General features: G+C 40.2%; 1 protein-coding gene across 1 annotated transcript in view; it reads left to right on the top strand.

Annotated features, from left to right (window-relative positions):
- The window catches only part of KDR (kinase insert domain receptor), a 37,488-nt gene that overhangs the window by 5,488 nt on the left and 7,443 nt on the right, over window positions 1–24,557 (top strand). Inside the window, exons 2-21 of the mRNA XM_056558203.1 lie at window positions 2,252–2,670; window positions 5,000–5,072; window positions 6,273–6,463; window positions 8,327–8,466; window positions 9,747–9,915; window positions 10,035–10,174; window positions 11,091–11,253; window positions 11,426–11,540; window positions 11,624–11,772; window positions 11,864–12,020; window positions 14,808–14,931; window positions 16,573–16,681; window positions 18,121–18,432; window positions 18,649–18,795; window positions 19,688–19,819; window positions 21,243–21,349; window positions 21,770–21,905; window positions 22,035–22,139; window positions 22,243–22,356; window positions 22,732–22,820. Of these exons, the coding sequence (XP_056414178.1) occupies window positions 2,529–2,670; window positions 5,000–5,072; window positions 6,273–6,463; window positions 8,327–8,466; window positions 9,747–9,915; window positions 10,035–10,174; window positions 11,091–11,253; window positions 11,426–11,540; window positions 11,624–11,772; window positions 11,864–12,020; window positions 14,808–14,931; window positions 16,573–16,681; window positions 18,121–18,432; window positions 18,649–18,795; window positions 19,688–19,819; window positions 21,243–21,349; window positions 21,770–21,905; window positions 22,035–22,139; window positions 22,243–22,356; window positions 22,732–22,820 (2,814 nt within the window). The 5' untranslated portion in view covers window positions 2,252–2,528. The remainder of the gene's footprint in view (window positions 1–2,251; window positions 2,671–4,999; window positions 5,073–6,272; window positions 6,464–8,326; window positions 8,467–9,746; window positions 9,916–10,034; window positions 10,175–11,090; window positions 11,254–11,425; window positions 11,541–11,623; window positions 11,773–11,863; window positions 12,021–14,807; window positions 14,932–16,572; window positions 16,682–18,120; window positions 18,433–18,648; window positions 18,796–19,687; window positions 19,820–21,242; window positions 21,350–21,769; window positions 21,906–22,034; window positions 22,140–22,242; window positions 22,357–22,731; window positions 22,821–24,557) is intronic.

The raw sequence follows: 24,557 nt of genomic DNA, 5'->3' as shown, positions 1-24,557 counted from the left end.
GGGTTAAACTGTTAAAGGGGCACTCCGGTGGAATTTAATTTTTTTTTTTAATCAACTGGTGCCAGAAAGTTAAACAGATTTGTAAATTATTTCTATTTAAAAATCTTAATCCTTCCAGTACTTATCAGTTGCTGTATGCTCCAGAGGAAGTTCTTTTCTTTTTCTGTCTGACCACAGTGCTCTCTGCTGACACCTCTGTCCATGTCAGGAACTATCCAGAGCAGCATATGTTTGCTATGGGGATTTTCTCCTGCTCCAGACAGTTCCTGACATGGACAGACGTGTCAGCAGAGAGCACTGTGGTCAGATGGAAAAGAAATTTAATAACAAAAGAACTTCCAGCAACTGATAAGTACTGGAAGAATTAAGATTTTTAAACAGAAGTAATTTACAAATATGTTTAACTTTCTGGCACCAGTTGATTTAAAAAAAAAAAAAATGTTTTCCACTGGAGTACCCCTTAAAGTGCTGTATGTTCAAGGTATGTGTCAACATACTAGCAGAAAGGTATGCTGTTGTATATATTGCATACCCAAGCTGGGCCCATTAAGTTCAGGGGACAAAACATTTGTTCTATCCTTTATTGTACACTAGTATTTTGGGGGACTCAAAAGCTTTAAGGGGTAAACTGGGGGGCTAAACCCATATTCCATCCTTTCCCTCTCATCAAACTATTTATTTGTCTAACTATTGTTCATTGTCTATATAGAGCAGTTTCCCCTATTTGGTTGTCACTTACATGCATGAAGTGAGGGAATGACACTGTCCAGCCATCCACTCTGTCTCTGTCCAAATCCCTCTCTAAAAGCAGCCCCCACTCTCCAGGGAGACACAGACCATGTGGTTTCTGCCCTACACTGATGAGTCATGCTCTCTTCAGTGCTGAAAACTGGGAGGTGTGCGCAGCCTTAGCCAATCAGACACTGAACCTCAGAGTGGGTGGGGGCTGCTCTCAGAGAGTTAGATGGCTGGCAGAGCAGGGCTGCAATGATAGTTGGCAGATGTAGGCAAGGTGAGGGAATGTTGGCAAAGAATATCAAGCAGCCAGAGAAGACAACAGGGGCCACTGGAGCCATGCATATCAGGCAGGATGGTTTATAGGGAACATATATATACTTCCCTGGAATACCCCTTTAATAGGCCAACTCTAATTGTAGTGCACATTACCGGGGTATTCTCAGTTGGGACATTTTTGGCATAGCCACAGTATATGCCAGAAATGTCTGATAGATGTATGTTTCACTTCTGGGTTCCCCCTAAGCCCCCCCCCCCCCTCTGGCCTGGTTATTGTTTTATTTCATTTTTAATAGCTTATAAACACATCCGAGACATTGGAGTAACATGGCACCTTAATAAACATCGGTACGATGGAAGAGGTAAGACAGTTATTGCCACGCAAAAGTAGGCAACAGCAGCAAACAGTTCTACAGCCAGTCCTTTTATGCAGTTTGCATAACTACCATTCACATTAATGTAGTCACAACAGCGACGACATATTTTTTGCCTAAAATATCACACAAAAGATTGAAAATGTTTATCATCAAACTCTCATTTGCAACTTTTCCCATTCAGATAAAAGGACAGTTACTGCAGTACCAGACTCGTTCCTACAGGTGTTGCTGTGCAGAATGGAGTTGTAGCTCTTTTGCGAGTTTTGTGACTTTTCATTTTAGACAGTTTTTGTAAAAGAACATACCAAGTAGTGATTTCAGTTGATATCATGCAGCGGGCAGGAATTTATGATGTGCTACTTTTCAGTTTTGCGCATCTTTTGGCACAGTTGCGCTAACTGAGGCGCAAATCTGCACCAGATCTGACTACCTGACTTACAAAACTGGCAGCGGACAGCATTATCCAAAAGTTGAACATTTTATCACGTGCCCTGCACCATTTTATCACGTGCCCTGCACCATGGTGGAGGTACACAGTTTCCACCACCCAAATGAATGCGGTAAAAAGATGATCACCTACTCCACTTTTCATGAATTTCCTCAAATATCCCTATTTTTTATATTCATTGTATTTACTAAAATTTATTGTAATGCAGATGAAAAGTTCATAATTTTTTTTTACAACTTTCTATCCATCTATCTATAAGATATTAAGATATAGATACAAAATTGTAAACTAATAATAATAATATATAATATATATATATATATATATATATATATATATATATATATATATAATTATATATATATATATATATATATATATATATATATATATATATATATATCTACCACAGATATCTCTGAAAATAATAACAAAGAAGAACAGTGAGCACCAGAACTGGATTTATGGGCGGGGCTACTGTGTGACACTGCCAGTCTTGTGAATGAAATCAGGGCGGGGTTTACTGGAGGGCGTGGTTTAGGAGTAGAGGCTGAGTGCTGGCTGTGCACTGGTGTCAGTGGAGTGCAGGTCAGCTCTATGCATGGTGTGTGATCTACTTGTGAGCATCCTGAGCACTGAGTGCAGCCTGGGACTATACACATCCCTCCAGCTATTGTGGGACCTTGTACATGATCACTGCCCATGTGTCTGGCAGCAGATCTCCTCTGATTCCCTCCAAACTTCTTACTGGCCCAAAGAAGAAAATGAGGCATAAGATGATGCTGACTGTCCTTGTGATCTGCTGCATGGTGTGGGTCCTCGCAGCTTCAGGTAAGGATTATGTAGCCAACTTTTTTGCAATAAAACATCCATTTTGATTTGATGCTCTGGTATGTGTTATTACTTGACTTTGTTACTTACTTTGTTAATGTTTGTCAATAATAAATGCCCAGAACGTAATTGTTGCAAGTTACCATAAACATGAATTATAACATTGCAAACTATTTTTTTTTATTCCATTATATGCAGTGTGCTTTTATTCTTTCCTATGAATCCTATGATTATGATAAGTATATAGGGCTTGTATTGAAAAGTTTAGCAGACAGCATCAGCTGTAGTATCATTTTAGTAGGAGTTTGTTTTTATCATAGTCACACGCTGTTTGTATGTAGATGTTGTAAACTTTGGTGGTGTATTTCGGGATTAGGGACCTGGAGCTACATTATTTATTAAATTAAATTGATTCTGATCCAAAAGGGGGTAATGTAGAGAAAATCATACCTATAACTTAATGGACTATGTAACTTTCTTATTAGATTGGTTGTCCCGTGAAAAATGCGCTGAACAGTATATACATTGAAATACCTTAGTGTATAGGGAATATACATTACACCTTCCACCTCTTACATTAGATATTTGCATTGTATTCCCGAAATGTTTTAAAATAGTACAAACAATGTTATACATGTTGTACACAAATTAATAATTTTTAATCATATACAGAAGTGTTTCCCAACCAGGGTTGCAACACTACAACTCCCAGCATGCCCGGACAGCCTTCGGCTGTCCGGGCATGCTGGGAGTTGTAGTGTTGCAACAGCTGGAGGTACTCTGGTTGGGAATCACTGATATATAGAAATTACTACAAGGGCTCATATACACTTTTGTATTATCAAGGACCTCTACAGGATGCCTCCAAGTTTTATATAGACGTATACATAGCTTTTTATGCATGTGGTGCAGGCATACTGCAACTTTTTAAGGACAGAATTGCGACATTTCTCTGTACTATTATTATTATTTTTTATTTTTTTAAAATTATTATTATATTATAATTTTTTCAATTATTATTAATTATTATTATTATTATTTAATTTATGTATTTATTTGTTTATTTTTTTTATTTATATAGCACCCTTGCTCCAGGGCACTTTACATTTGATAATGGTAACAGTACATCAAACTAATGTAGGAACTAGAGATGAGCGAACTTACAGTAAATTCGATTCGTCACGAACTTCTCATCTCGTCGGTTGCTGACTTTTCCAGCATAAATTAGTTCAGCTTTCCGGTGCTCCGGTGGGCTGGAAAAGGTGGATACAGTCCTAGGAAAGAGTCTCCTAGGACTGTATCCACCTTTTCCAGCCCAAGGGAGCACCTGAAAGCTGAACTCATTTATGCAGGAAAAGTCATCAACTGCCGAGCCGAGAAGTTCGTGACGAATCGAATTTACTGTAAGTTCGCTCATCTCTAGTAGGAACATTGAGCACATTTATATACAGTATGATGTAGCTGCAGGAGTTCCCTTAGAATCCACATTTTTTATTTTTTTTTATTTTATTCTATTCTATACTTAAATGGCCCATATGCTTTACATATAGTTTATAGTGAAAACGTATAGTTGATAAAACGAATGTCCTTAATCTCTGGACTGCAACTTGTGGCTCTTCAGTTACTGTGTCACTACAATGCCCAGCATTCTATAACTACAACCCTGCCTATGGCTTGTAGCGTTTGACCATTTCTGAAAGGGAGGAGACCATTAAAAAATGACAGACTATTGTTATGCACATGTATATCAAGTACCGCTTTTTCTGCACTGTTTTTGAATATTTGTTTTTGGAGTTTTTGGTCAGTGATGATGAATGATGTCTCATGCATTGTACCACCGCACCCATGCCGATGTATTATGCAACTTTACGGGAATAAGCTGTAATGATGGTACAGAGGAAGCGCGCCGGGGAACAATGCGCGGGGACAGACAACACCATACGCCATGTCATTAACACAAGATCTATTAGTGCCTGGGAACAAGTTTCCAAACAGTGGAAAAAATGAGATATTATGGTATCCCAGCACTGATCCAGGGGAGGGGTGAGATCATCAGATGAGGACGCCCGCGTTTCAATGTCCCACATCCTTTTATAAAGACCTTGAAACCAGCCTGGCAGGAAAACAGGAACTCCACCCAAGGTTATGAATTGATTTGCTAGCATTTTACCTCTGGACCATCTGCACAGCCTTCCTGTTATGACAGTGCCATATAAATGATACGATAAGATTTTCTATAGAATGATCCATACAATTATTATTTTTTTTTAATTACATTTTGCTATTTATTTATTTATTTATGTATTTATGTATTTATTATTCTTTTCAGATCCCCCCACCTTAAGTACTAAGAATGCCAATCTGTCCATAGCTTTAAACCATACATTAAATATCACTTGCAGGTATGGTATGACACATTGTGCCTATGAAAATGTTATGAGAAATGTGTTATCCTATTTTTTTTTTTGTGTGTGTGTACCAGTTATTAGAACCTAAAGGGGTACCCCGAAGGCAAAAAATTTTTTCAAATCAACTGGTGCCAGAAAGTTAAACAGATTTGTAAATCACTTCTATATAAAAATCGTAAGCATTCCAGTACTTATCAGCTGCTGTATACTACAGAGGAAGTTGTGTATTTATTTTATGTCTGGCCATAGTGCTCTCTGCTGCCACCTCTGTCTGTGTCAGGAACCGTCTGAAGCATTAGAGGTTTGCTGTGGGGATTGGTTCTTGCTCTGGACAGTTCATGACATGGACAGAGGTATCAGCAGAGTCTGTGGTCAGACTGGAAAGAACTACGCAACTTCCTCTGTAGTATACAGCAGCTGATAAGTGCTGGAAGGATAAAAATTTGTAAATAGAAGTAATTTACAGATCTGTTATGTTCTGGCACCAGTTGATTTATTGCGTTTTTTTTTTTTTTATTGTACTGTTTAAAAGTATATACATAGCTTTCAATATAGGTTGAAGATTGAGATTCTACTGTATAGAGCTCATGTGATGCAACATATGGAAAAAGATATTGTTGAAATAGAACGGGTCCAAAGATGTGCTGCAAAAATGGAGAAAGGCCTTAAGCATAAAACTTAACAGGAAATACTTAAAAAAAAAGATAAATCTGTATAGTCCTGAGGAAAAAAGGGAAGGGGGATCACAACAAAAAAAAAAGGGTTGGGGGGGGGGGATTTTGTTTTAAAAATAAACTTAACACAGGAACAAGGGGGCAAAATCTGAGGTCAATTGTAAGAAAGAAACAAAGTAAGAAAATATTATTATACTGAAAAAGTAGTAGATGCTTTGAACAAACTTCCAGTAGATGTGGTGCTTGACAGAGCCCTTACATTTAGCTGATTCAGGCGGCCCCGTCCTATCCAGGGATTCCTTTAATCATCTTAACAAGCCTTCATACAGAATATCATTTTAAAAAAAAGACATTTTTAGTGTGATCTTAAATTACAAAAATGTATTGTAGTGTTCTGTGTGTATTGTTATAATGTGGCATATTCCAAAATGATATAATGTGTCATTATACAAATTGTTCTTCTGGAAAGTTATGGTCTGAAGAGGAAGATATTAATTAAATCTATCTTCTTTATTTTTAGGGGGGAGCAACCAGTGGTTTGGTCATGGCCCGATCCTGTGGATAACCGCGTGTCACTCAGTGTGTGCAATGAAAGTGTCTATTGTCAGATACTTGTCGTATCCCAGCTCACAGTAAATGACAATGGAACATACAAGTGCTCCTACCAAAATAATAGCCAAGGGGCCTCCAGTGTTCACGTGTCCATTATTGGTAAGTGGATCCGCAGCATAGGGGGAAAGTGGATGAGATTTTACAGATATTGTAGAGATTTCTTTACATGGGAATAGAAAAAGCTGTGAATTTTCCAACTATAAAAATTCATAGCAAATCTGAAACAAAATCTGCATGTAACAGAGATTTGTGGTGCAGAAAACGTCTTCTTTACATGGACGAATGGGTCCATAGACCTAAAGTCTATCTTGTCTCCATTTGATTTACATTTGAGGGATTTATTGTAGTAGTACCACACAGATGGTACTTTAAGCTGTATAGCTGTTCCAGCATAGCCAGCACAATGTTAGCCAAGAAGGACTGGAAACAACCCAAGGCCGTACTTCTCTGTGACAGAATGGAAAGCAAAGGAAGAAAAATGCTGATCTTCCTGTCCTGGGATCAAAAGGGAGCAGGGTGGGTGGGGGAATTTGTTGGAAATCGAGCGTTGGAAAGGGGGTCTTCTCTCTATATATGCCCCAAGAAGAGGTATTGCTTGGTAAAAGATAAATTCTTCTTTTGCACTAAAATTATTTCATTAAATGGGCACTCTCATTAAAACTAATTTTTGCTATTGCACTCCTTATGGTAAATGAAAAATATTTCTAATATACATTGTTTTAAAAAAATGAAGTTTTCTATGTTTTATTTGTGCTTAAAAAAGCTCAAGAGCACATTTTCCCCCATCTCATACACAGACTTTGGACCAAAGTCCAAACACAGGAAGTGCCGCCTGGAGTGCTGAGGGGTGGGGGGTGTCCAACCAACAGCATATGGCAGTAATGTGTGAGAGGAGCTATGATTGGATGAGGCTGGACACCCCCCCCCCCCCTCAGCACTTCAGGCTGCACTTCCTGTGTTTGGACTTTGGTCCAAAGTCTGTGTATGAGTTGGGGGAAAATGTGCTCTTGAGCTTCTTTAAAGGGGTAGTCCAGTGGTGAAAAACGTATCCCCTATCCTAAGGATAGGGGATAAGTTTGAGATCGCGGGGGGTCCGACCGCTGGGGCCCCCTGCGATCTCTCTGTACAGGGCCCTGGCTCTCCGGCCAGATAGCGAGTGTCGACCCCCGCACGAAGCGGCGCCCGACACGCCCCCTCAATACATCTCTATGACAGAGCCGGAGATTGCCGAAGGCAGCGCTTCGGCTCTGCCATAGAGTTGTATTGAGGGGGCGTGTCGGCCGCCACTTCGTGCGGAGGTCAACACGCCCCCTTCCCGCGGGCTCTCGTGGCTCCGTACAGGAGTTCGCAGGGGGCCCCAGCGGTCGGACCCCCGCGATCTGCAACTTATCCCCTATCCTTAAGATAGGGGATAAGTTGTTTACCACTGGGTCACCACTGGACTACTCCTTTAAGCACAAAGAAAACATAGAAAACTTCATTTTTTTTTAAACAAAGTATATTAGAAATATTTTTAATTTACCATAAGGAGTGCAATAGCAAAAATTAGTTTTAATGAGAGTGCCCATTTAACTATTACCTTGTCTTTATGTTAAAGGGGTACTCCACTGCCCCAGCATCCAGAACGTATAGTTCAGATCACTGGGTGCGGGGGTCATGACGTGGCCACACCCCTCATGACGTCACACCTCCTCAATGCAAGTCTATGGGAGGGGGCGTGACGTCCGTCACGCCCCCTCCCATAGACTTGCATTGAGGGGGCGCGATGTGACGTCACGACCCCCGCAGCCCGTACCCAGCATTCAGAACTAAATGTTCCGCACACTGGGGCAGTGGAGTACCCCTTTAAAATATTTATATTTTGCATTGAACCCACTGAGCCCTCTGGCCCGATCTTTTTTTCATATAATGGTTGTATGTCTAGTACAATATGTATATCTTTAATATTCATTTCATTTTTAGATCAGAGCTCTCCATTTACGTCATTTCCAAGTGACAAACCCATAGGCGTGTATATTCCTGGTGGTGCTACTGCAGGAAACAAGACGGTGGTTGTTCCATGCTTTACATCCAGAGAGGATCTCAACGTGACGCTGCGCACAGTAAGGGATATCAACATTTTGTGTAACTTTGGCCAGCTATCATTAACCCTTGAGTCAGCATCATTTACTTATTTTAACTTTTTGAGTTGAAGGTTTTAAAATCATATTCACACATTGAAAAAAAAACACATTTGGGATTTGTCAGAGATTTTACTGAATTTCAACTCAACAGGGAAATTAAGATTGTAAATTGGAATGTAAAGTTGTCATTGTCTGGATCTCTGTGTCTATTGAAATCTTTACTCAAAATTATATGAATGAGATAGACACAAAGCTCCCTGCATTTATTACATTTTGTGCACTGTATTGTTTTATATGATGATTCAATTAACCAAATGTTTATTTAAAAAACTTTCATAAAAAAACTAAAACACTTTAGACATATTACAGAGATATGTAAAAACTTTAGATTGGCCAAGATCTCAAAGCTGAGACCCGAACCAATCAGGAGAAAGAGCAGTGAGAAGTGCACTCTTAAAGGGGTACTCCGCTGCTCAGCATTTGGAAAAAAAAACACCCTCACGCCCCCTTCCATAGGCTTGCATTGAGGGGGACGTGACGTGCCGTCGTGAGGGGGCGGGGCTATGAAGTTACAAGCTCCCGGCGCCGGCTCCAGCTTTCGGAACAGTTTGTTCCAAACGCTGAGCAGCGGAGTACCCGTTTAAGCACTTCACTTCCCGACTGGCAATTAACTCTTTATAGCACTTTTTGCTCTACTGACTGGTGGTGGTCTCAGCACTGAGACCCTAACCAATCAAAACCTTTTACATGTCTGTATGATATGTCAAAAAAAGGTTTTGTTAAAGATCGATTTACTTTAATGATAAAACAATTGTTCTAATATCTCTCTAAAACAATAAATTTTCTGTGTAGGAGAGGAATGGATAATTACAAGCAGAAAAACAATTATTTTGTTACCACAGTTGCTCAGATTATTGAAGAAAAGCTGCACAAATCCTTGGGTTACTGCACTTGAGGGAGAGGCAGTAATCCCCCCATCAATAGCTGACATTTAGCTGCACAGGCAGAGCCAAATGTAGTTAAAAAGATGTAAAAGGGCAGAGCAAAAGAAGCAGAAAAGGATCATTGGTTTGGGGTAGACATTGTAAAACTGTAGCCTTATAAACCTGGATCTGACCCGGCAGCTCATCATTCATTACATTGGTTGAATGATCTGCCCAAATAACTTGTTGACACCCGTGATATTTGTATACAATAGGTTTTTTTTTAATACCTTTTGGTATTGTAGGTTGATCCCAAATCTTTCTATTTCCCTGTAGAAATATGCAGAGAACACATTTTTTCCCAATGGACAAAGTATACAGTGGGACTACAAAAAAGGCATCATCATCTCGAGCGAGCTGCTGAGAGTTTACGACATGGTCTACTGTGAGACAACACTCAATGGTCAAACATACAGATCCTCAGACTACATTATTGTAGTTATTGGTAAGAGTCAGATGTCACTATTCAGTAATTAAAACCTTCTAATAAAATACAATACAGTGTTGAGCTGCCATGTTTCATGTTGAAATAATTATTGTTGTTTTTTTTCTCTTTTCTTTTAGAATTTAAAATTTTCAGTCTGTCCATGAACCCTCATCCTCAGGTCCAGGTGGCTGTTGGAGAGACACTGCTTATATCTTGTATAGCATATACACCGTTCAATGTCAGAGTCCAATTTAAATGGGATTCTCCTGCAGTGGAGGTGAGCCATGTTTTATTCAATGTGTATTTAAAGTGTTTTTCCCCACAATCAAAGCCCATTACCGATCCACAGGATCATGGCTGATGGGTGGGAGTCCAACCACTGGGACCCTGCTGAGTACAATAGTAGAGATCCTGTGCTCTTTTTGGTGGATGCCATGAATTAACCCTTCAGACGTGTGATCAAAGCTGACTGCCGTGTCTGAAGCGAAAGTGACACTAACCCGGCTGCTCAGTCGGGCTATTCGGGACCGCCGCGGTGAAATTGCGGCGTCCCGAACAGCTTACAGGACACCGGGAGGGACCTTACCTGCCTCCTCGTGTCTGCTCCATGTTGGGATCCCCTGCTTGGCCGGCGCTCTCCTTCGTCGTCATCACGACGTCGCGCACGCCGTCCCGTCATCCAATAGGAGCGGCATGCGTAGCGACGTGATGGCGGCAATGGAGAGAGAGGATACTGGGCAGCAGAGACGTTCCGGAGTGACAGGGACACCCCAGGGATGCGGCGACAGCGATGGAGGGCGACATCCAGGGTAGCGGTGACGAGCGGTGACGGGTCCGGAGCGGCGGGGACACGGGAGAATTACCTCCTCTACCAGTGGTCTTCAACCTGCGGATCTGCAGATGTTGCAAAACTACAACTCCTGGCATGGCTGTCCGGGCATGCTGGGAGTTGTAGTTTTGCAACATCTGGAGGTCCGCAGGTTGAAGGTTCAGAATCTTTTTTCTAGATTTTCATCCTTTAAAATTGGGTGCATCTTATATGCCGGAGCATCTTATATGGCGAAAAATACGGTAATACATAGTAAAAATAGTTACTTCCCTACTTCAGTTATTTCACATACATAAACCCAATGGAAATCCATTCCTTGAGATCTTATGCTATTGTTACTAATAATATTATTTTTGTATGATAGGATCATAAAACAATACAAAAATTCATCAAAAAGCCAAATGTTTTGGAGTACACAGGAGAGCTGCTAATAGAAAAAGCAACTTTAAAAGATGACGGGTACTATAGCTGCACAGCAGACACCGGGGGCATGAATATGACTACTATCACCAGGGTCATTGTACATGGTAAGTTAAGGCCTTACCCAAAACTAGCAGATTTTTAGTTTGCTGTATAAACATCTTTGCATGTGTTTCCTTTAGGTACAGTGTCTACATGAACGGGTTTTACAATAACGGATAAACACTCTTCAGTTTAACTCATACATAAGTGTAACTTTTTTACAATTTATACTTGCAGAGAAGCCATTTATAGTAATAGATGAAGAAATGGAAAAGGTGATTGTGTGTAAGGCTGGAGACCGCATCAAGGTACCGGTGAAATTTACAGCATATCCTACTCCTGACGTGAAATGGTATGTCCAGCAATAAAAGATCTATTCTAGTTATCCCTTTGATACAACGTAAGAGGTGTTACTATGAATTTTTTTTCTTCAAGGATAAAAAATGGAATTCCCATTGGCCACCTATTCCCATACCTGTTAATCAATCGCTGTGGTGAAGAGGATAGTGGGAATTATACTGTCATTCTTACTAACCCAATAACTAAAGATTATGAGAGTCACACATTTCAAGTCTTCGTGCATGGTGAGTTCCAGTCTATTGTCTTGTCTGCAGTATACAAGTTATTAGTCATAGTGCCGAGTTGACAGAAATACATGCATTTGTTGTTCTGCAGTACCACCGCGAATAGGTGAAAAGGCTGTGTCTTCTACAGTGGAATTATACAAGTATGGCAAACCATCCTCTCTCACATGCACTGCATATGGGATACCAACCCCTGTGAACATCCAGTGGTCATGGCAGCTGGAAGAAGAGTGCACATACTTACCACAGTGAGTCCTTGTAATTGTACAGTGATAATGGCTTAAAACATAGATGTGTGTTCAATAGACTGTTATGGTTAATGGATGCGTAAAAATACTAAAATTGCCTCTATCCCTTAAAGGGGTACTCTGCCCCTGACATAAATGTTCAGAACGGCGCAGCTATGGCCTGGAGATCGCGGGGATCCCAGTGGCCAGACCCCCTCGATGAGACAACTTATACCCTTTCCAAAAGGCAGACTAGATGGGCCAAATGGTTCTTATCTGCCGACACATTCTATGATTCTAGGGCGGAGTACCTTTTAATGGGAACCTGTCACCACTGTCATGCTGCCTGAACCATGAGTCAACTGGTTGGTCCCCGGCAGGTTCTTCCCTCCGGCCTTGATTGATGGATCTCTCTCCATCAAGCAAGGAAACTTGATCTACATTAACATATGCTTGTATTGTAATGACAATCTACCTAAAGTCTACAATTATTTCTATACCTTGTGGCTGCTAATACTTCTTCACAAAACATCAGACATATCATGAGGAATTTTTAAGGGGTTGCCCAGGATTAGAAAACCATGGCTGATTTCTTACTATACAATGTCATTTTTATCCCCATATTATGTATTGCTCTATTCCAGAAAGCAGCTATTTTTTCTCCAGTTTTATAAATGCACATTCATTTTATGCTGGTCCTAAATATTTGATCATGTTGATAATGTCATGTCTACCGGGCTGCAAAAGACTTCAAACTGGAGTGAAAAGTTGGACTTTTCCTGTATATTTCCATTGTTTTCCTGAAGATTAACAGTGCCAGAAATGTCTGGCAGCCACCATCCCCAATCTGGCCATGGAATTCCCATGCTTGTTTAGCATCTCAGTCACTTTTTTTTTTTTTTATGCCAAAAAATCTTTTAGGAAACAATTCTAACCCATCTAATGATCAAATTGAGCCTTGTTTCTTCTTTATGATTAAATGGAATGTGCCTATGGACATTGGTCATGTCTAGTGATGAGCGGCATTGGCCATATACGAATTTGTGATATTTGGCGAATATATAGAAGAATATTCATCCTATATTCGCGAATTTCGCGTATTCGTTATATTCGCATATTCGCACATTCGAAGAAGAAAACAGTGAGGGGGTGGGCAACTTTACTATTGGTTGCTAGGGATGTTGTTGATAACCTCTGACAAGTGTATTTGCATCATTTTAGTTGGCCCACAAGTGAAAAGAACGAATATGCGAATATTCACATATGCCAATATGCGCATATGCGAATATTCACATATGCGAATATACGCATATGTGGAAAAAAGTGAATATTCGTAATTTTGAATATATAGCAAACATATTTGCAATATTCGCGATAAAAATTCTATATGCAAATATTTGCGCCCAACACTAGTCATGTCTGCTTGTCCACACTTCTAGCAAGTGTTCTTGGGAATCAGATGTGTTGTGGCGGTAACATATTGGTACAAGACACATATTTTTGCTGCCTTTCTTCTTCTCTAAGACTAAGTTCATGATGCCTTTTAGTACCAATTCAGAAGATATCTTTGTATTACCACTTAAATAAGTCTATGTATTTCTCTAGACCAGTAGGCTTAGGGTATGTCAACACTGATGAATATTTGCGTGGAATTTTCGACAAAAAAACAGCTCAGAAATGACCGTTTTTATTTCCACGTGGAATCTACGTGGAATGTGCATAGAATTCCGCACGCCATTCCACACAGAAATCAGTGCGAAATTCAGCGTGGCATAGGAGACATTTATTTTTTTTTTTAAATCTGCGCAATTTCTGCATGAATTCTGCACGAAAGTGTGGCGGACTGAAAATAAATTTACATTGAGTTCTATCGGGTTAGCACGCAAATTCCACATGAAGAAAGAACATGTTCATTCTTAATGCGGAACGGAATTCAGTGACAGAATTCGGCTAGCGGAAATTCCTCAGTGTGAACTGAGGAGCCGAAATTTAATTACATACTATGGGGGTTTTTCACTGCTGAATGAATTGGAGAGGAATAAGCGAGCAGAATTACTCACGGAAATTCCTCTCCAAAAAGTGTGAACATACCCTTAAACTGTGGCCCTCCAGATGTTGCAAAACTTCATGCTGGGAGTTGAAGTTTTGCAACATCTGGAGGGCCACAGTTTGTGACCACTGCTCTATCATGTCTTCTTCTGTACAGTAGTTCTTGGGCAGAATGAAGTCTACCATAAGATTTTTCAGATTATCCTTGTGAAAAGCCATTGAAGAGGAAGTGTGCTGATTGATGTACAGGGTGATAGACAGGGATCCCGTGCTGGGACCACATGGATTCTCTTATCAGACCTCTGCACAGGCTTCGGCTTCCTGCATCAGAGACTAGTATATTCTGCTTTCCTGTTGTTGTTGTCCAGATGACTTCCTTTAACTTCTTCCTCTGGAGCCATAGTGCTTCCTATCATCTAGAACAACACTAAGTCAATGCCTTGGTTTTGTGACCATGCTGCTTCCTCACATCCAGATCCACTTAGAATTAAGAAATTATGAATGAACTTTTTTTTTTTTTCTTTTAACCCCCCCCCCCCCCCTCCTCCGCATCCTCCCACCTTAATATTAGAACTTACTTTGAAAAAAATGTAGGGAAGTCACCCCTTCAACCGGACACGCGTATTTATTTACCGATCATTGATCTTCTGTCTCTGTTGAATTTGAATACAAACGCATTGTTTAAAGGGTCATTTTATTTATGGATATTGGCATGTATTTTATTAACATCTAGGTTTGTTTGTTTTTTTCTCCTTTCAGACCTTATCATGCAGGGAAAAATCCCTATAGCTGTTCAAAGTGGAGGGACATTAAGGACCAGGATGGAGGGAATGTTAATGAAGTGCAAGATATTCCTAGTGACATCATTGAAGGAAAACTAAAAGTGTGTTTATTTATTTATTCATTCATTCTAAAATAAAAAGGACGGCAACACTAAATCTAAGGGCATTCCCAGTTAGCGCTATACTTGGCTATCTTCATCAGTCTCATAGACAATGAATACTGAGGTGGAGTATATGTATTACCACAGCTCCATTCAGGATCCCCATTCTCAAGATTCTTGGGGGCCCCAGTTTATAAGCTTTGCTTAAAGAGGACATGTGGCTAACCCCAAAAAAATTACATTACATTATTATTAAATAGCTTAGGATGTCCTGATCACACACCTTTTTTCTGTTTCTTGATACACCCTCCCGTTCCTGAGATATGAGGGTTTATAGTTTGACAATTTAGGGACTTAGTCAGATGGGCGTGAGCTTTATAATGTGAGTGAATATCAGGTAATAGGTTGGATTATACAGTCAGGGGATGTGTATTAGGCATAAACGCCCCTTAATGTACAACATTTACACTCCCCTGACTGTATAACCCCACCCATCACCCAATATTCATTCCCATTTTTAAAATTAAGTTCACGCCCATCTGACTGATTCCTTGAATTGTCAGACAAATTATAGACCCTGATATCTCAGGAAAAGGAAATACTATCAACAACCTGTAAAGAGGTGTGTGATCATGGAACCCTTAACTATTTAATGACTATAAAATCTTAATTTTTGAAGGGACGGTCACTGGTCCTCTTTAAATCCAGGCACCACTAATGCAACTTACTGACTAGAGCTGCGTGGTGTTGGCCAGAAAAGTACAGGCACAGAGCTGTGTGCTGTTGCTTATTTGGGCAAATGTTGGTGGTCTCAGCCTTCATTCCCCATTGATCAAAAATTTTGACATGTTGCTATGAGATGTCTTAAGTTTTTCAAAGTGATAGTTGACCTTTAAAGGGTTACTCTGCTGCTCAGCGTGTGGAACAAACTTCCGAATGCTGAAGCAGGCGCCGTCACGCCCCCTCCCATAGACTTGCATTGAGGGGGCAAGGCCTGACGTCATGAGGGGGGCTGGCTATGACATCACAAGCTTCGGCGCTGGCTCCAGCATTTGGAACAGTTTGTTCCAAATGCTGACCAGCGGAGTACCCTTTTATGGCTTCATGAACAAGTTTTGAAGGCTGTGCGGTGGCATACAGACTTCAATATGGAAGTATACTGTGCTGCAGCACTGAAATTTATACTTCCCGCACCAGCGCAAAATTATGCAAATTTTTTGTGCCAGCACCAGTTTGCAGAACATTTTTTGCACAAAGTGGGAGTTTGCATAACTTTTTTTGTGCAAAGACTGTGCTTTTCACAAAATATTGTGCAATTTTTACACTATACGCTTTTGCAGTGAATTATAAATTTCCCGCATTATGTTCCATTGGGTACTCCTATCCCTTACAAGTAATGTGTAATGTTTCTAGAAGAGAGAATACCTTCTGAATCCAAACAGGAGGGCCTTCATAGTACCTTTGCATGCTACCAATTATATACAGAAGCATATGATAGCATAGTATAGGCCCTATGTACCTCTGGGTGCCTTATTATAGCTACTTTCAAATTGATGCTATAATATGACCGTTTCCCTTTGCCCTACCTAGTTAAACTCTCTATATAACATATGGTAAAAATTCTTCTTTTTTATGCCTCAGACTGTGAGCAAGCTACTTATCTCAGCAGCGAAAGTATCTGTTGTCTACAAGTGCACAGCCACTAACCAGGCAGGAGAAGATGAGCACATCATTCCTTTCCATGTAACACGTAAGTTAAATAAACTTATACATAGCTTTCTTAGTTCTCTACTGTAAATACTGGATCAAATTAATTTGCTTATGGGGTAGTTTGTGTTTTTTTTTTTTTTACTTTGTCTATATAGTCATGACTGCTTCTAAAATTCTCCTGGGACACAGTCAACACTGTGACCATATACAGTGATCCCTCAACTTACACTGGCCTCAACATACAATAGTTTCAACATACAATGCTCTTTTCTGGACCATCGTAAGTTGAAACCAGACTCAACATACAATGCTACAGACAGTACGGATCTGTGAAACGTGTCAATGGCTGGAAGAAATGACCAATCAGAATGGGCATTCACTGGTAAATCCCCTGTATTACTGAAGTGTATGCACTGACTGTTGTCTGGCAGCGCCCCCTACAGTACAGGAAGGTATTACATGTTCTGTACTCTTTACCTGTACCAGGATTACCTGCTCCTTTGGACACCAGGTGAGGGCGGCTCCATGTTACTTTTTTAGGACATTGCATGTACTGTACAGGATCCTGAAGAAGCTCCTGTCCTCTACATAGACCAGCGTTTCCCAAGCAGGGTGCCCCCAGCTGTTGCAAAACTACAACTCCCAGCATGCCCGGACAGCCTTTGGCTGTCCGGGCATGCTGGGATTTGTAGTTTTGCAACAGCTGGAGGCTCCTTGCTTGGGAAACACTGACATAGACAGTGATTTACAGCTCCCAGCAGATCTTTCTTACATTTATATGTACGCTCTTGCTATATCTTTATTAGTTATCTACTTATTTTTCTTTAATAATCACTTTTTCCTATTTTTGGAGGACATTTTGGTGCCTTTAGCCTTTAGCACCAATTACCAGGTTTCCATAGAGTTCTGGTCTCAACATACAATGGTTTCAACATACAATGGTTGTCCTGGAACCAATTAATATTGTAACTTGAGGGACCACTGTAATGCAAACACAAACCATTGATGGAAATCCAAGTAATTTGCTTATTCATCTTGCAATACCATGTGTAACACTTAAAAAAAGCTTCCAATTTCTTAGGACTCATGCGCACACGTGTATTACAGACTTTATGCATCCTCAGCGTTGTACAAAGCCATAAAATAATACTGTGGGTACTTAACCGTCATATGCCACTATTTCATGTGGGGGTGTTTTGGGAAAGAAAAATGTGGCATGCTTTATCAGACATAGGGCATTGCTTCTATGGAGGAATAATGCAGAAACAACTCTGTGTGCATGAGGCCTTAGATGGTTCCTTATAATGGATTTTAAAGAAGAGGTGTGTGTGTGGGAATGGGAATTTGGTTGTTGGATGAATAGCCATGCCCATGTGCTGGGCATCTACAAAATGGTATCAGACTTATTGACCAATAGCTGGTTGGAAGTATATTGATTGACATATGTAAACTTAATGATAAATCACATTGTATTTTTAGGAGGCCTTAATGTCAGTATGCATCCTAGAGGCCGGATCACTGAGCGAGCCAATGTAACATTGAAATGTTTCGCTGATAAGTTGACCTATGGACACATAGAATGGTACAAGCGGAAGTCTTCAGAAGCAAGATCTTGTGGAGATCCAGCCAACCTCATTAAAATGAATAAACCTACAATCATTGGAGAATACTTGACCTTGGAACTGATTCTGTATAACGTCTCTGTGGAGGACCAAGGGCACTATGACTGCGAAGCTCTGGAGAAGAAAACCCGTCGGAAGCACTGTTTCCCCACTGAATTAACTATCCATGGTATGGAAAACATTCCAATTATTGCAGAATATCACAAATGGCAGGGCAGATGCTTACACACTCACAAAAATGTATACACATACACAGCGCTAGGCATGCACATGCACTAAATACACTTTTCACTATGTTTTCACTATATTGTGTAGTCATTTGATTTTAGAATTTGATTTTATTCATTTGATTTTTTTAATTCATAATATTGCATCTAATACACAGCTCAAAAACGTCCAGTTATTCATCGTGAACTGAAGAACCAGACAACCAATGTCAGTGAGACTTTGGAGGTGCACTGCTCGGTCACTGGATCCCCAGATCCACAAATCCTTTGGTTTAAAAATTCTGATGCTTTGGTGGGAGACTCAGGTAATGATTTTTTTTCTTTTTTGTTTTCACTATTTCTTATTTATTGTTATTTCTGTGATGCTACATATTTTGTAGCATTGTAGATAGATGTATATCCAATCTCATTAGTCCCTGTGCACAAATACAAGCATACAGTATGGCCCTCATGTACAAAGCTAAAACAGATTCATTTTTGTCGGGTTATTTTGGGGCATAGTGTCTGCGCCAGTGTGCACCAGGAAAATCTGATAAACCCGACATTGCATTGTGAAAAGCTGAAAAGAGGTGTGGTCTGTCACGAAGGGGGCGTGGTTTCGCAACCCAACCTATTTACTATTGAGTTCACAGAAAATCCTGTGAATAAATGGCTGGAAATTTCCACCTGGAAAAAGCTAGTCAGAAAATCTTCCCTACTTGTAAAACCATGAATCACCATAGTAAATAGAGAGGAATCCTTCAAGTTTGAAACAACATTTCACACTAGTAAAAACCCAACACTCTTAGTAAATGAGGGCCTATATGTTAAAGGGGTACTCCGTTCCCTTGCTTTCGGAGCTCTGCTCCCCAGCATCTGGAAGTTATTGTTCCGAATGATGTGTGTGCGGGCTTCCGTGTTCAGGGCCGCCCCTCGTGACGTCACGTCCGCCCCCTTGTGACGTCACGCCCCCCTTCCCATAGACTTTCATTGAGGGGGCGGGCGTGATGTCACGAGGGGCGGCCCTGAACACGGAAGCCCGCACACACAACGTTTGGAACAATAACTTCCGGATGCTGGGGAGCGGAGCTCTGAAAGCAAGGGAACGGAGTACCCCTTTAAGGAGAAATGTCACGGTAATGCTATACCATTATGTTTTTTGGATTGTGCAATGCGTTTTTCAGTTCATTACACATCATTGTATCTTTTTATTCACAGGCATTATCTTAAAGGATCAGAACAGAACATTGACCATACAACGTGTTAGGAAACAAGATGAAGGATTCTATTCCTGCCGAGCTTGCAATGAGTTGGGTTGTGCAGAAGCTGAGATGTACTTCACAGTAAATGGTAACTATTCTTAATGAGCAGCAGGAAATAATGATTAATAATTAAGACCATGTATATTTCATCCATGAGATGGTCTATTAATGCAAATGCTATTTCTGTCTGTATTTTATTTAATTGTCGCTAATTCTATCAACATGTGATCAGAGGGGTTCTACCCAATGCAACTCACCAGTGAAGAAGCAGCATGTTTGGCTATTGACCACTAGGGGCTGACCAATTGCCTGCTCAAAAAATCCAATAGGAGCAATCGGGTGACAAAATAGTATGATGCTACTTGATCAAACAATTATAATACAGCTTTTTAGCCAAGCAGTCAGCACATATATTACTTTCTTACGCATTCATCTTGGCCATTGTCCTGTGAAGGTTGCACCTATTGTTTTTATAATTGCAAAGCTCCAGTAGCAAATAGCAGGGTTTACTGGATATTTTTCCATAAACACATTCAGTAATTTTCCATATTATGGTTTGAATATGGAAGCAAGAGTCTGATGGTTATTCCGAATATTTTTTAAATGTATTTACCATTCAAAAGGGACCCTATCATCACCTTTATGCTGCCTGAACTACTAGTCATCGAGGAAGTCCCCTGCAGCTTCTTCTCACCCCGCCAGCCTTGAATGAAAGATCACCCCTTTTTGATTGAATATAGGGAGAGATTTATCAAGATAATGGGGAAGAACACCCCCATGACATTTGGCTCAGGTAGCATGAATGTGATGACAGGTTCCCTTTCAAGTCTACTATAATAGATTTTACCATCACGAAATGGTGTGGCATATATCATCAGTTTTTGATTTATTGGAGTGTGACTACCGGGACTCTATGAATGCTAATAATAAAGAGTGCAAAATCGAGCACTGTGTAGGGAAAAACTGTAAAGGCGCTGCAACCTTTTCTTAGAATTGCTGTGTGGTCTCATATCTGACGAACCACTTTCTGTAATATGCCTTCACTTTCTGTGGTGGGAAACCCATTTAAGATACATATATGAGTTAATTTTTGGGGGGCTCTAAAAGAACAACAATGATCGGCTATGACTATCCAAGGGTGCGGTTTCATACTCAATAGTATCTCCACGTAGTCTGTATAATAATGGAGATTTGCTGGATGATGATTGCAAACAAAAGAATGTATATACAGTAAAAGTGGGAAAATCTAGTGTTGGTTTTAGTAGTTGTACAAATACCTTGGGACTTTTTTTCAACCCCCCCCTGGGGCCCCAGTAGCCCTTTCTCAGTACGGCAGTCAATTGTTTTTCACCTACAGAATAAATGTCCTATTGAACCAACAACGCAGCAGGCCTAATTTTTCTCAGTAATCCTGCTTGCTTGGGATTAATGGACTGTGTTTGATGACTTTACAGCTACCCTAAAACAGTGAGCTGACATGAACTGTCAAATGTCCAATTGTTTCCTTCCAGACTCCGAAGAGAAAACAAATCTGGAACTCATTATTCTGGTTGGCACCGGTGTGATTGCCCTGTTCTTTTGGTTGCTTCTTGTAATCATCCTTCGGACCGTAAAGAGGGTAATGAATCAAGTTTCTCTACTGTCCCATTTGTATTTGCATGGCATGACAAATGAAAACTGACTGGGGGCCTTTTGTTACACTTTCTTCCCATTGTACTAATGTCAACAGACACATTTTTGCTTTCAGTACCATAAAACTCTTGCATGGTTTACTAAGTATGTATTAATTCGATTTTAATTGCAATTGCCCGTAAAGGACAACATTCTGGGGCATTCTTTGCTTGTTATGGGCACAGAAATTAATTGTGATCCATGTGAACAGTCTTTAGGACTGGAGATCTGAACTGCAGTGGACTGGCAGCTCTCGGATCTTATATTGGAGTACACATGGGCATGTTTTTATTTTTGTTATTTATTTATTTATTTTTACAAAAATGTTATGAAGAGTTGCCCATAAGTATTGTCAATTTTTTTCCAGCCCAATGAAGGAGAACTCAAGGCTGGATACTTGTCAATCATTATGGATCCTGGTGAAGTTCCCCTCGATGAGCAATGTGAAAGACTCCTCTATGACGACATGAAATGGGAGTTTCCAAGAGAACGGCTTAAACTAGGTACCTCCTGTGTTTTCACCACTGCAACACCTTATTGACTATAGACTAAGCTTCCATCTTTCAAGTTTCGTGAGGTGATCGTCAAAATGTTAACTATATAAAGTATCTTTTATATATTCCGTGGTACAGGGAATCCTCTTGGTCGAGGAGCTTTTGGACAAGTTGTAGAAGCAGATGCCTTTGGAATTGACTCAACCTGCGTTTGCAAAACAGTGGCAGTGAAAATGTTGAAAGGTAAGCTCATACAGAACACTAGGTCACAAGAAATAATAGGCAACTACTTAATATTTAATTCTATTGTTTAAATATTTATTTATTCCCTTTTTTTCTTTTACAGAGGGAGCCACTGACAGTGAATATAGGGCATTGATGTCAGAGCTGAAAATTCTTAGTCATATTGGCCATCACTTGAATGTAGTGAATTTGCTCGGAGCCTGTACTAAGCCAGGAGGTGAGACATTGGGTTCAGGGCTTCAAGTCCTTCTTTTGACCAGAAATCTCAATGATTACCTAGTTGAACGATGAGGTTTCTTATAAAGAAATAGCTTTTCAGCCATCTAATTTTCAGAATCTTAGGGAGCCTACTTTGGGTTTACAAAGTACAATGTTTACAATGTAGAATGTATAGAATAAGTAAATGTAATTTCATATATTTTTTTTTTTTGTAAAGCTTTGTGTTTTAGCATTACTTTTTTAATGGCCGTCCCCCCTCCCACACCACCCCCACCCAGCCCTGAATTGAAACTGTATCTTTAACTGTAAAAAGAAATGTTGCAAGGGAGAATTCCAGTTGGTTCAGATATTATCTTCAATGTTTTTGTTCTAGGTCCTTTGATGGTGATTGTTGAATACTGTAGATTTGGAAATCTATCAACGTATTTAAGGAGTAAAAGGAATGACTTCGTTTTGTACAAGGTATGCGTACGTATGCTCGGCAGACATTGCAGACATTGCGTGATTGCCTGATTCAAGTCCTGTTGACATTTCTGAGAGTCTTAAAGGGGTACTCCGGTGGAAAACTTTTTTTTTTTTTTTTTTTTTTAATCAACTGGTGGCAGAAAGTAAAACAGATTTGTAAATTACTTCTATTAAGAAATCTTAATCTTTCCAGTTCTTTTTAGGGTCTTTATACTACAGAGGAAATTGTTTTCTTTTTGGAACACAGAGCTCTCTGCTGACATCATGACCACAGTGCTCTCTGCTGACATATCTGTCCATTTTAGGAACTGTCCAGAGCAGTATATGTTTGCTATGGGGATTTTCTCCTACTCTGGACAGTTCTTAAAATGGACAGAGATGTCAGCAGAGAGCACTATGGTCATGATGTCAGCAGAGAGCTCTGTGTTCCAAAAAGAAAACCATTTCCTTTGTAGTATTCCGCAGCTAATAAGTACTGGAAGGATTAAGATTTTTTTAATAGAAGTAATTTACAAATCTGTTTAACTTTCTGGCACCAGTTGATTTAAAAAAAAAAAAAAAAGAGTTTTCCACCGGACTACCCCTTTAAACACTTTGTCCTGCCTTTTTCTAAATGAAATGCCTCTGCACATCTTTCCTGTCTCCACTGTCTGTTCTGATACGTAAGAATGAAATTGCTTTACGCAGTGTGTAGCAGTCACAGTAGTAAGGTTCAGAATAACATTTATAGATCACCGTCAACTCTCCGGTGCCCCTCTCTGTTCAGAATCTTTGACTATGCTATACATGATGCGTATTCATTCTCCATAGCTTCATGCACCAATGATGCAACTATTTTAGTTTAACACCAGGGTATTTTTGACATTGAGTACTGTACTGTCTGGGAATGAGCATATTGTAAGGGACAAATCTGTTATTTAAAGTCCTACATGTTGTGTCTTTAAGACCAAGCCCTTCACTTCTTGCATCAGTTAAATGATATCCTACACCGCAGCTCAATCTGGTTATTTATTTATAACTTGTCCCGTGTACACATGTATGTTTCTCTAACTTTATGAACTTACCGTACATCAAATCGACTCCCTGAAAATAGGAAACACCTCTGTCACTATATTCTCCAAGCTTCTAGTAATTTTTTTTGTAATATAAAATGTAGTTTAGTTTTGCATAGTACATTAAGCATGAGTTACACTGTGACCTCCTCACTCTATGTCTGATCCTTGAAAATGCTGCCAAATCTTATTCCTCATACACTTCTTCCATTGTTATGTTCAGATCCTCACCCTTCCTGTAAACTGTACAAAAATAGGATTGTGAGGTTAAAAAAAACAACAGATACAGACACATCTTGCAAGTATAGAAATGAGTCTTATGGCCATTTTAACAGATTGATATGAAAAAGTAAAACAGTTAAAGGGGTACTCTGCCCCTAGACATCTTATCCCCTATCGAAAGGATAGGGGATAAGATGTCAGATCGTGGGGGGTCCCGTCGCTGGGGACCCCCGGGATCTCGGCTAAAGCACCCACCTGTGGCGGCTTTTGGCAGCGCTGGAGTCTCTCATCCTAACGCCTCACGACCACGGTGATGGGAGATCGTGACGTCAGGACTCCGCCCCCATGTGATGTCATGTCCCGCCCCCTCAATGCAAGTCTATGGGAGGGGACATGATGGCTGTCACGCCCTCTCCCATAGACATGCATTGAGGGGCGGGACGTGATGTCACACAGGGGC

This window comes from Hyla sarda, chromosome 1 (assembly GCF_029499605.1).
Source record: "Hyla sarda isolate aHylSar1 chromosome 1, aHylSar1.hap1, whole genome shotgun sequence".
Lineage (NCBI taxonomy): Eukaryota > Metazoa > Chordata > Amphibia > Anura > Hylidae > Hyla > Hyla sarda.
The sequence above is the reverse complement of the archived record's forward strand: the minus strand, read 5'-3'. Positions and strand labels throughout refer to the sequence as shown.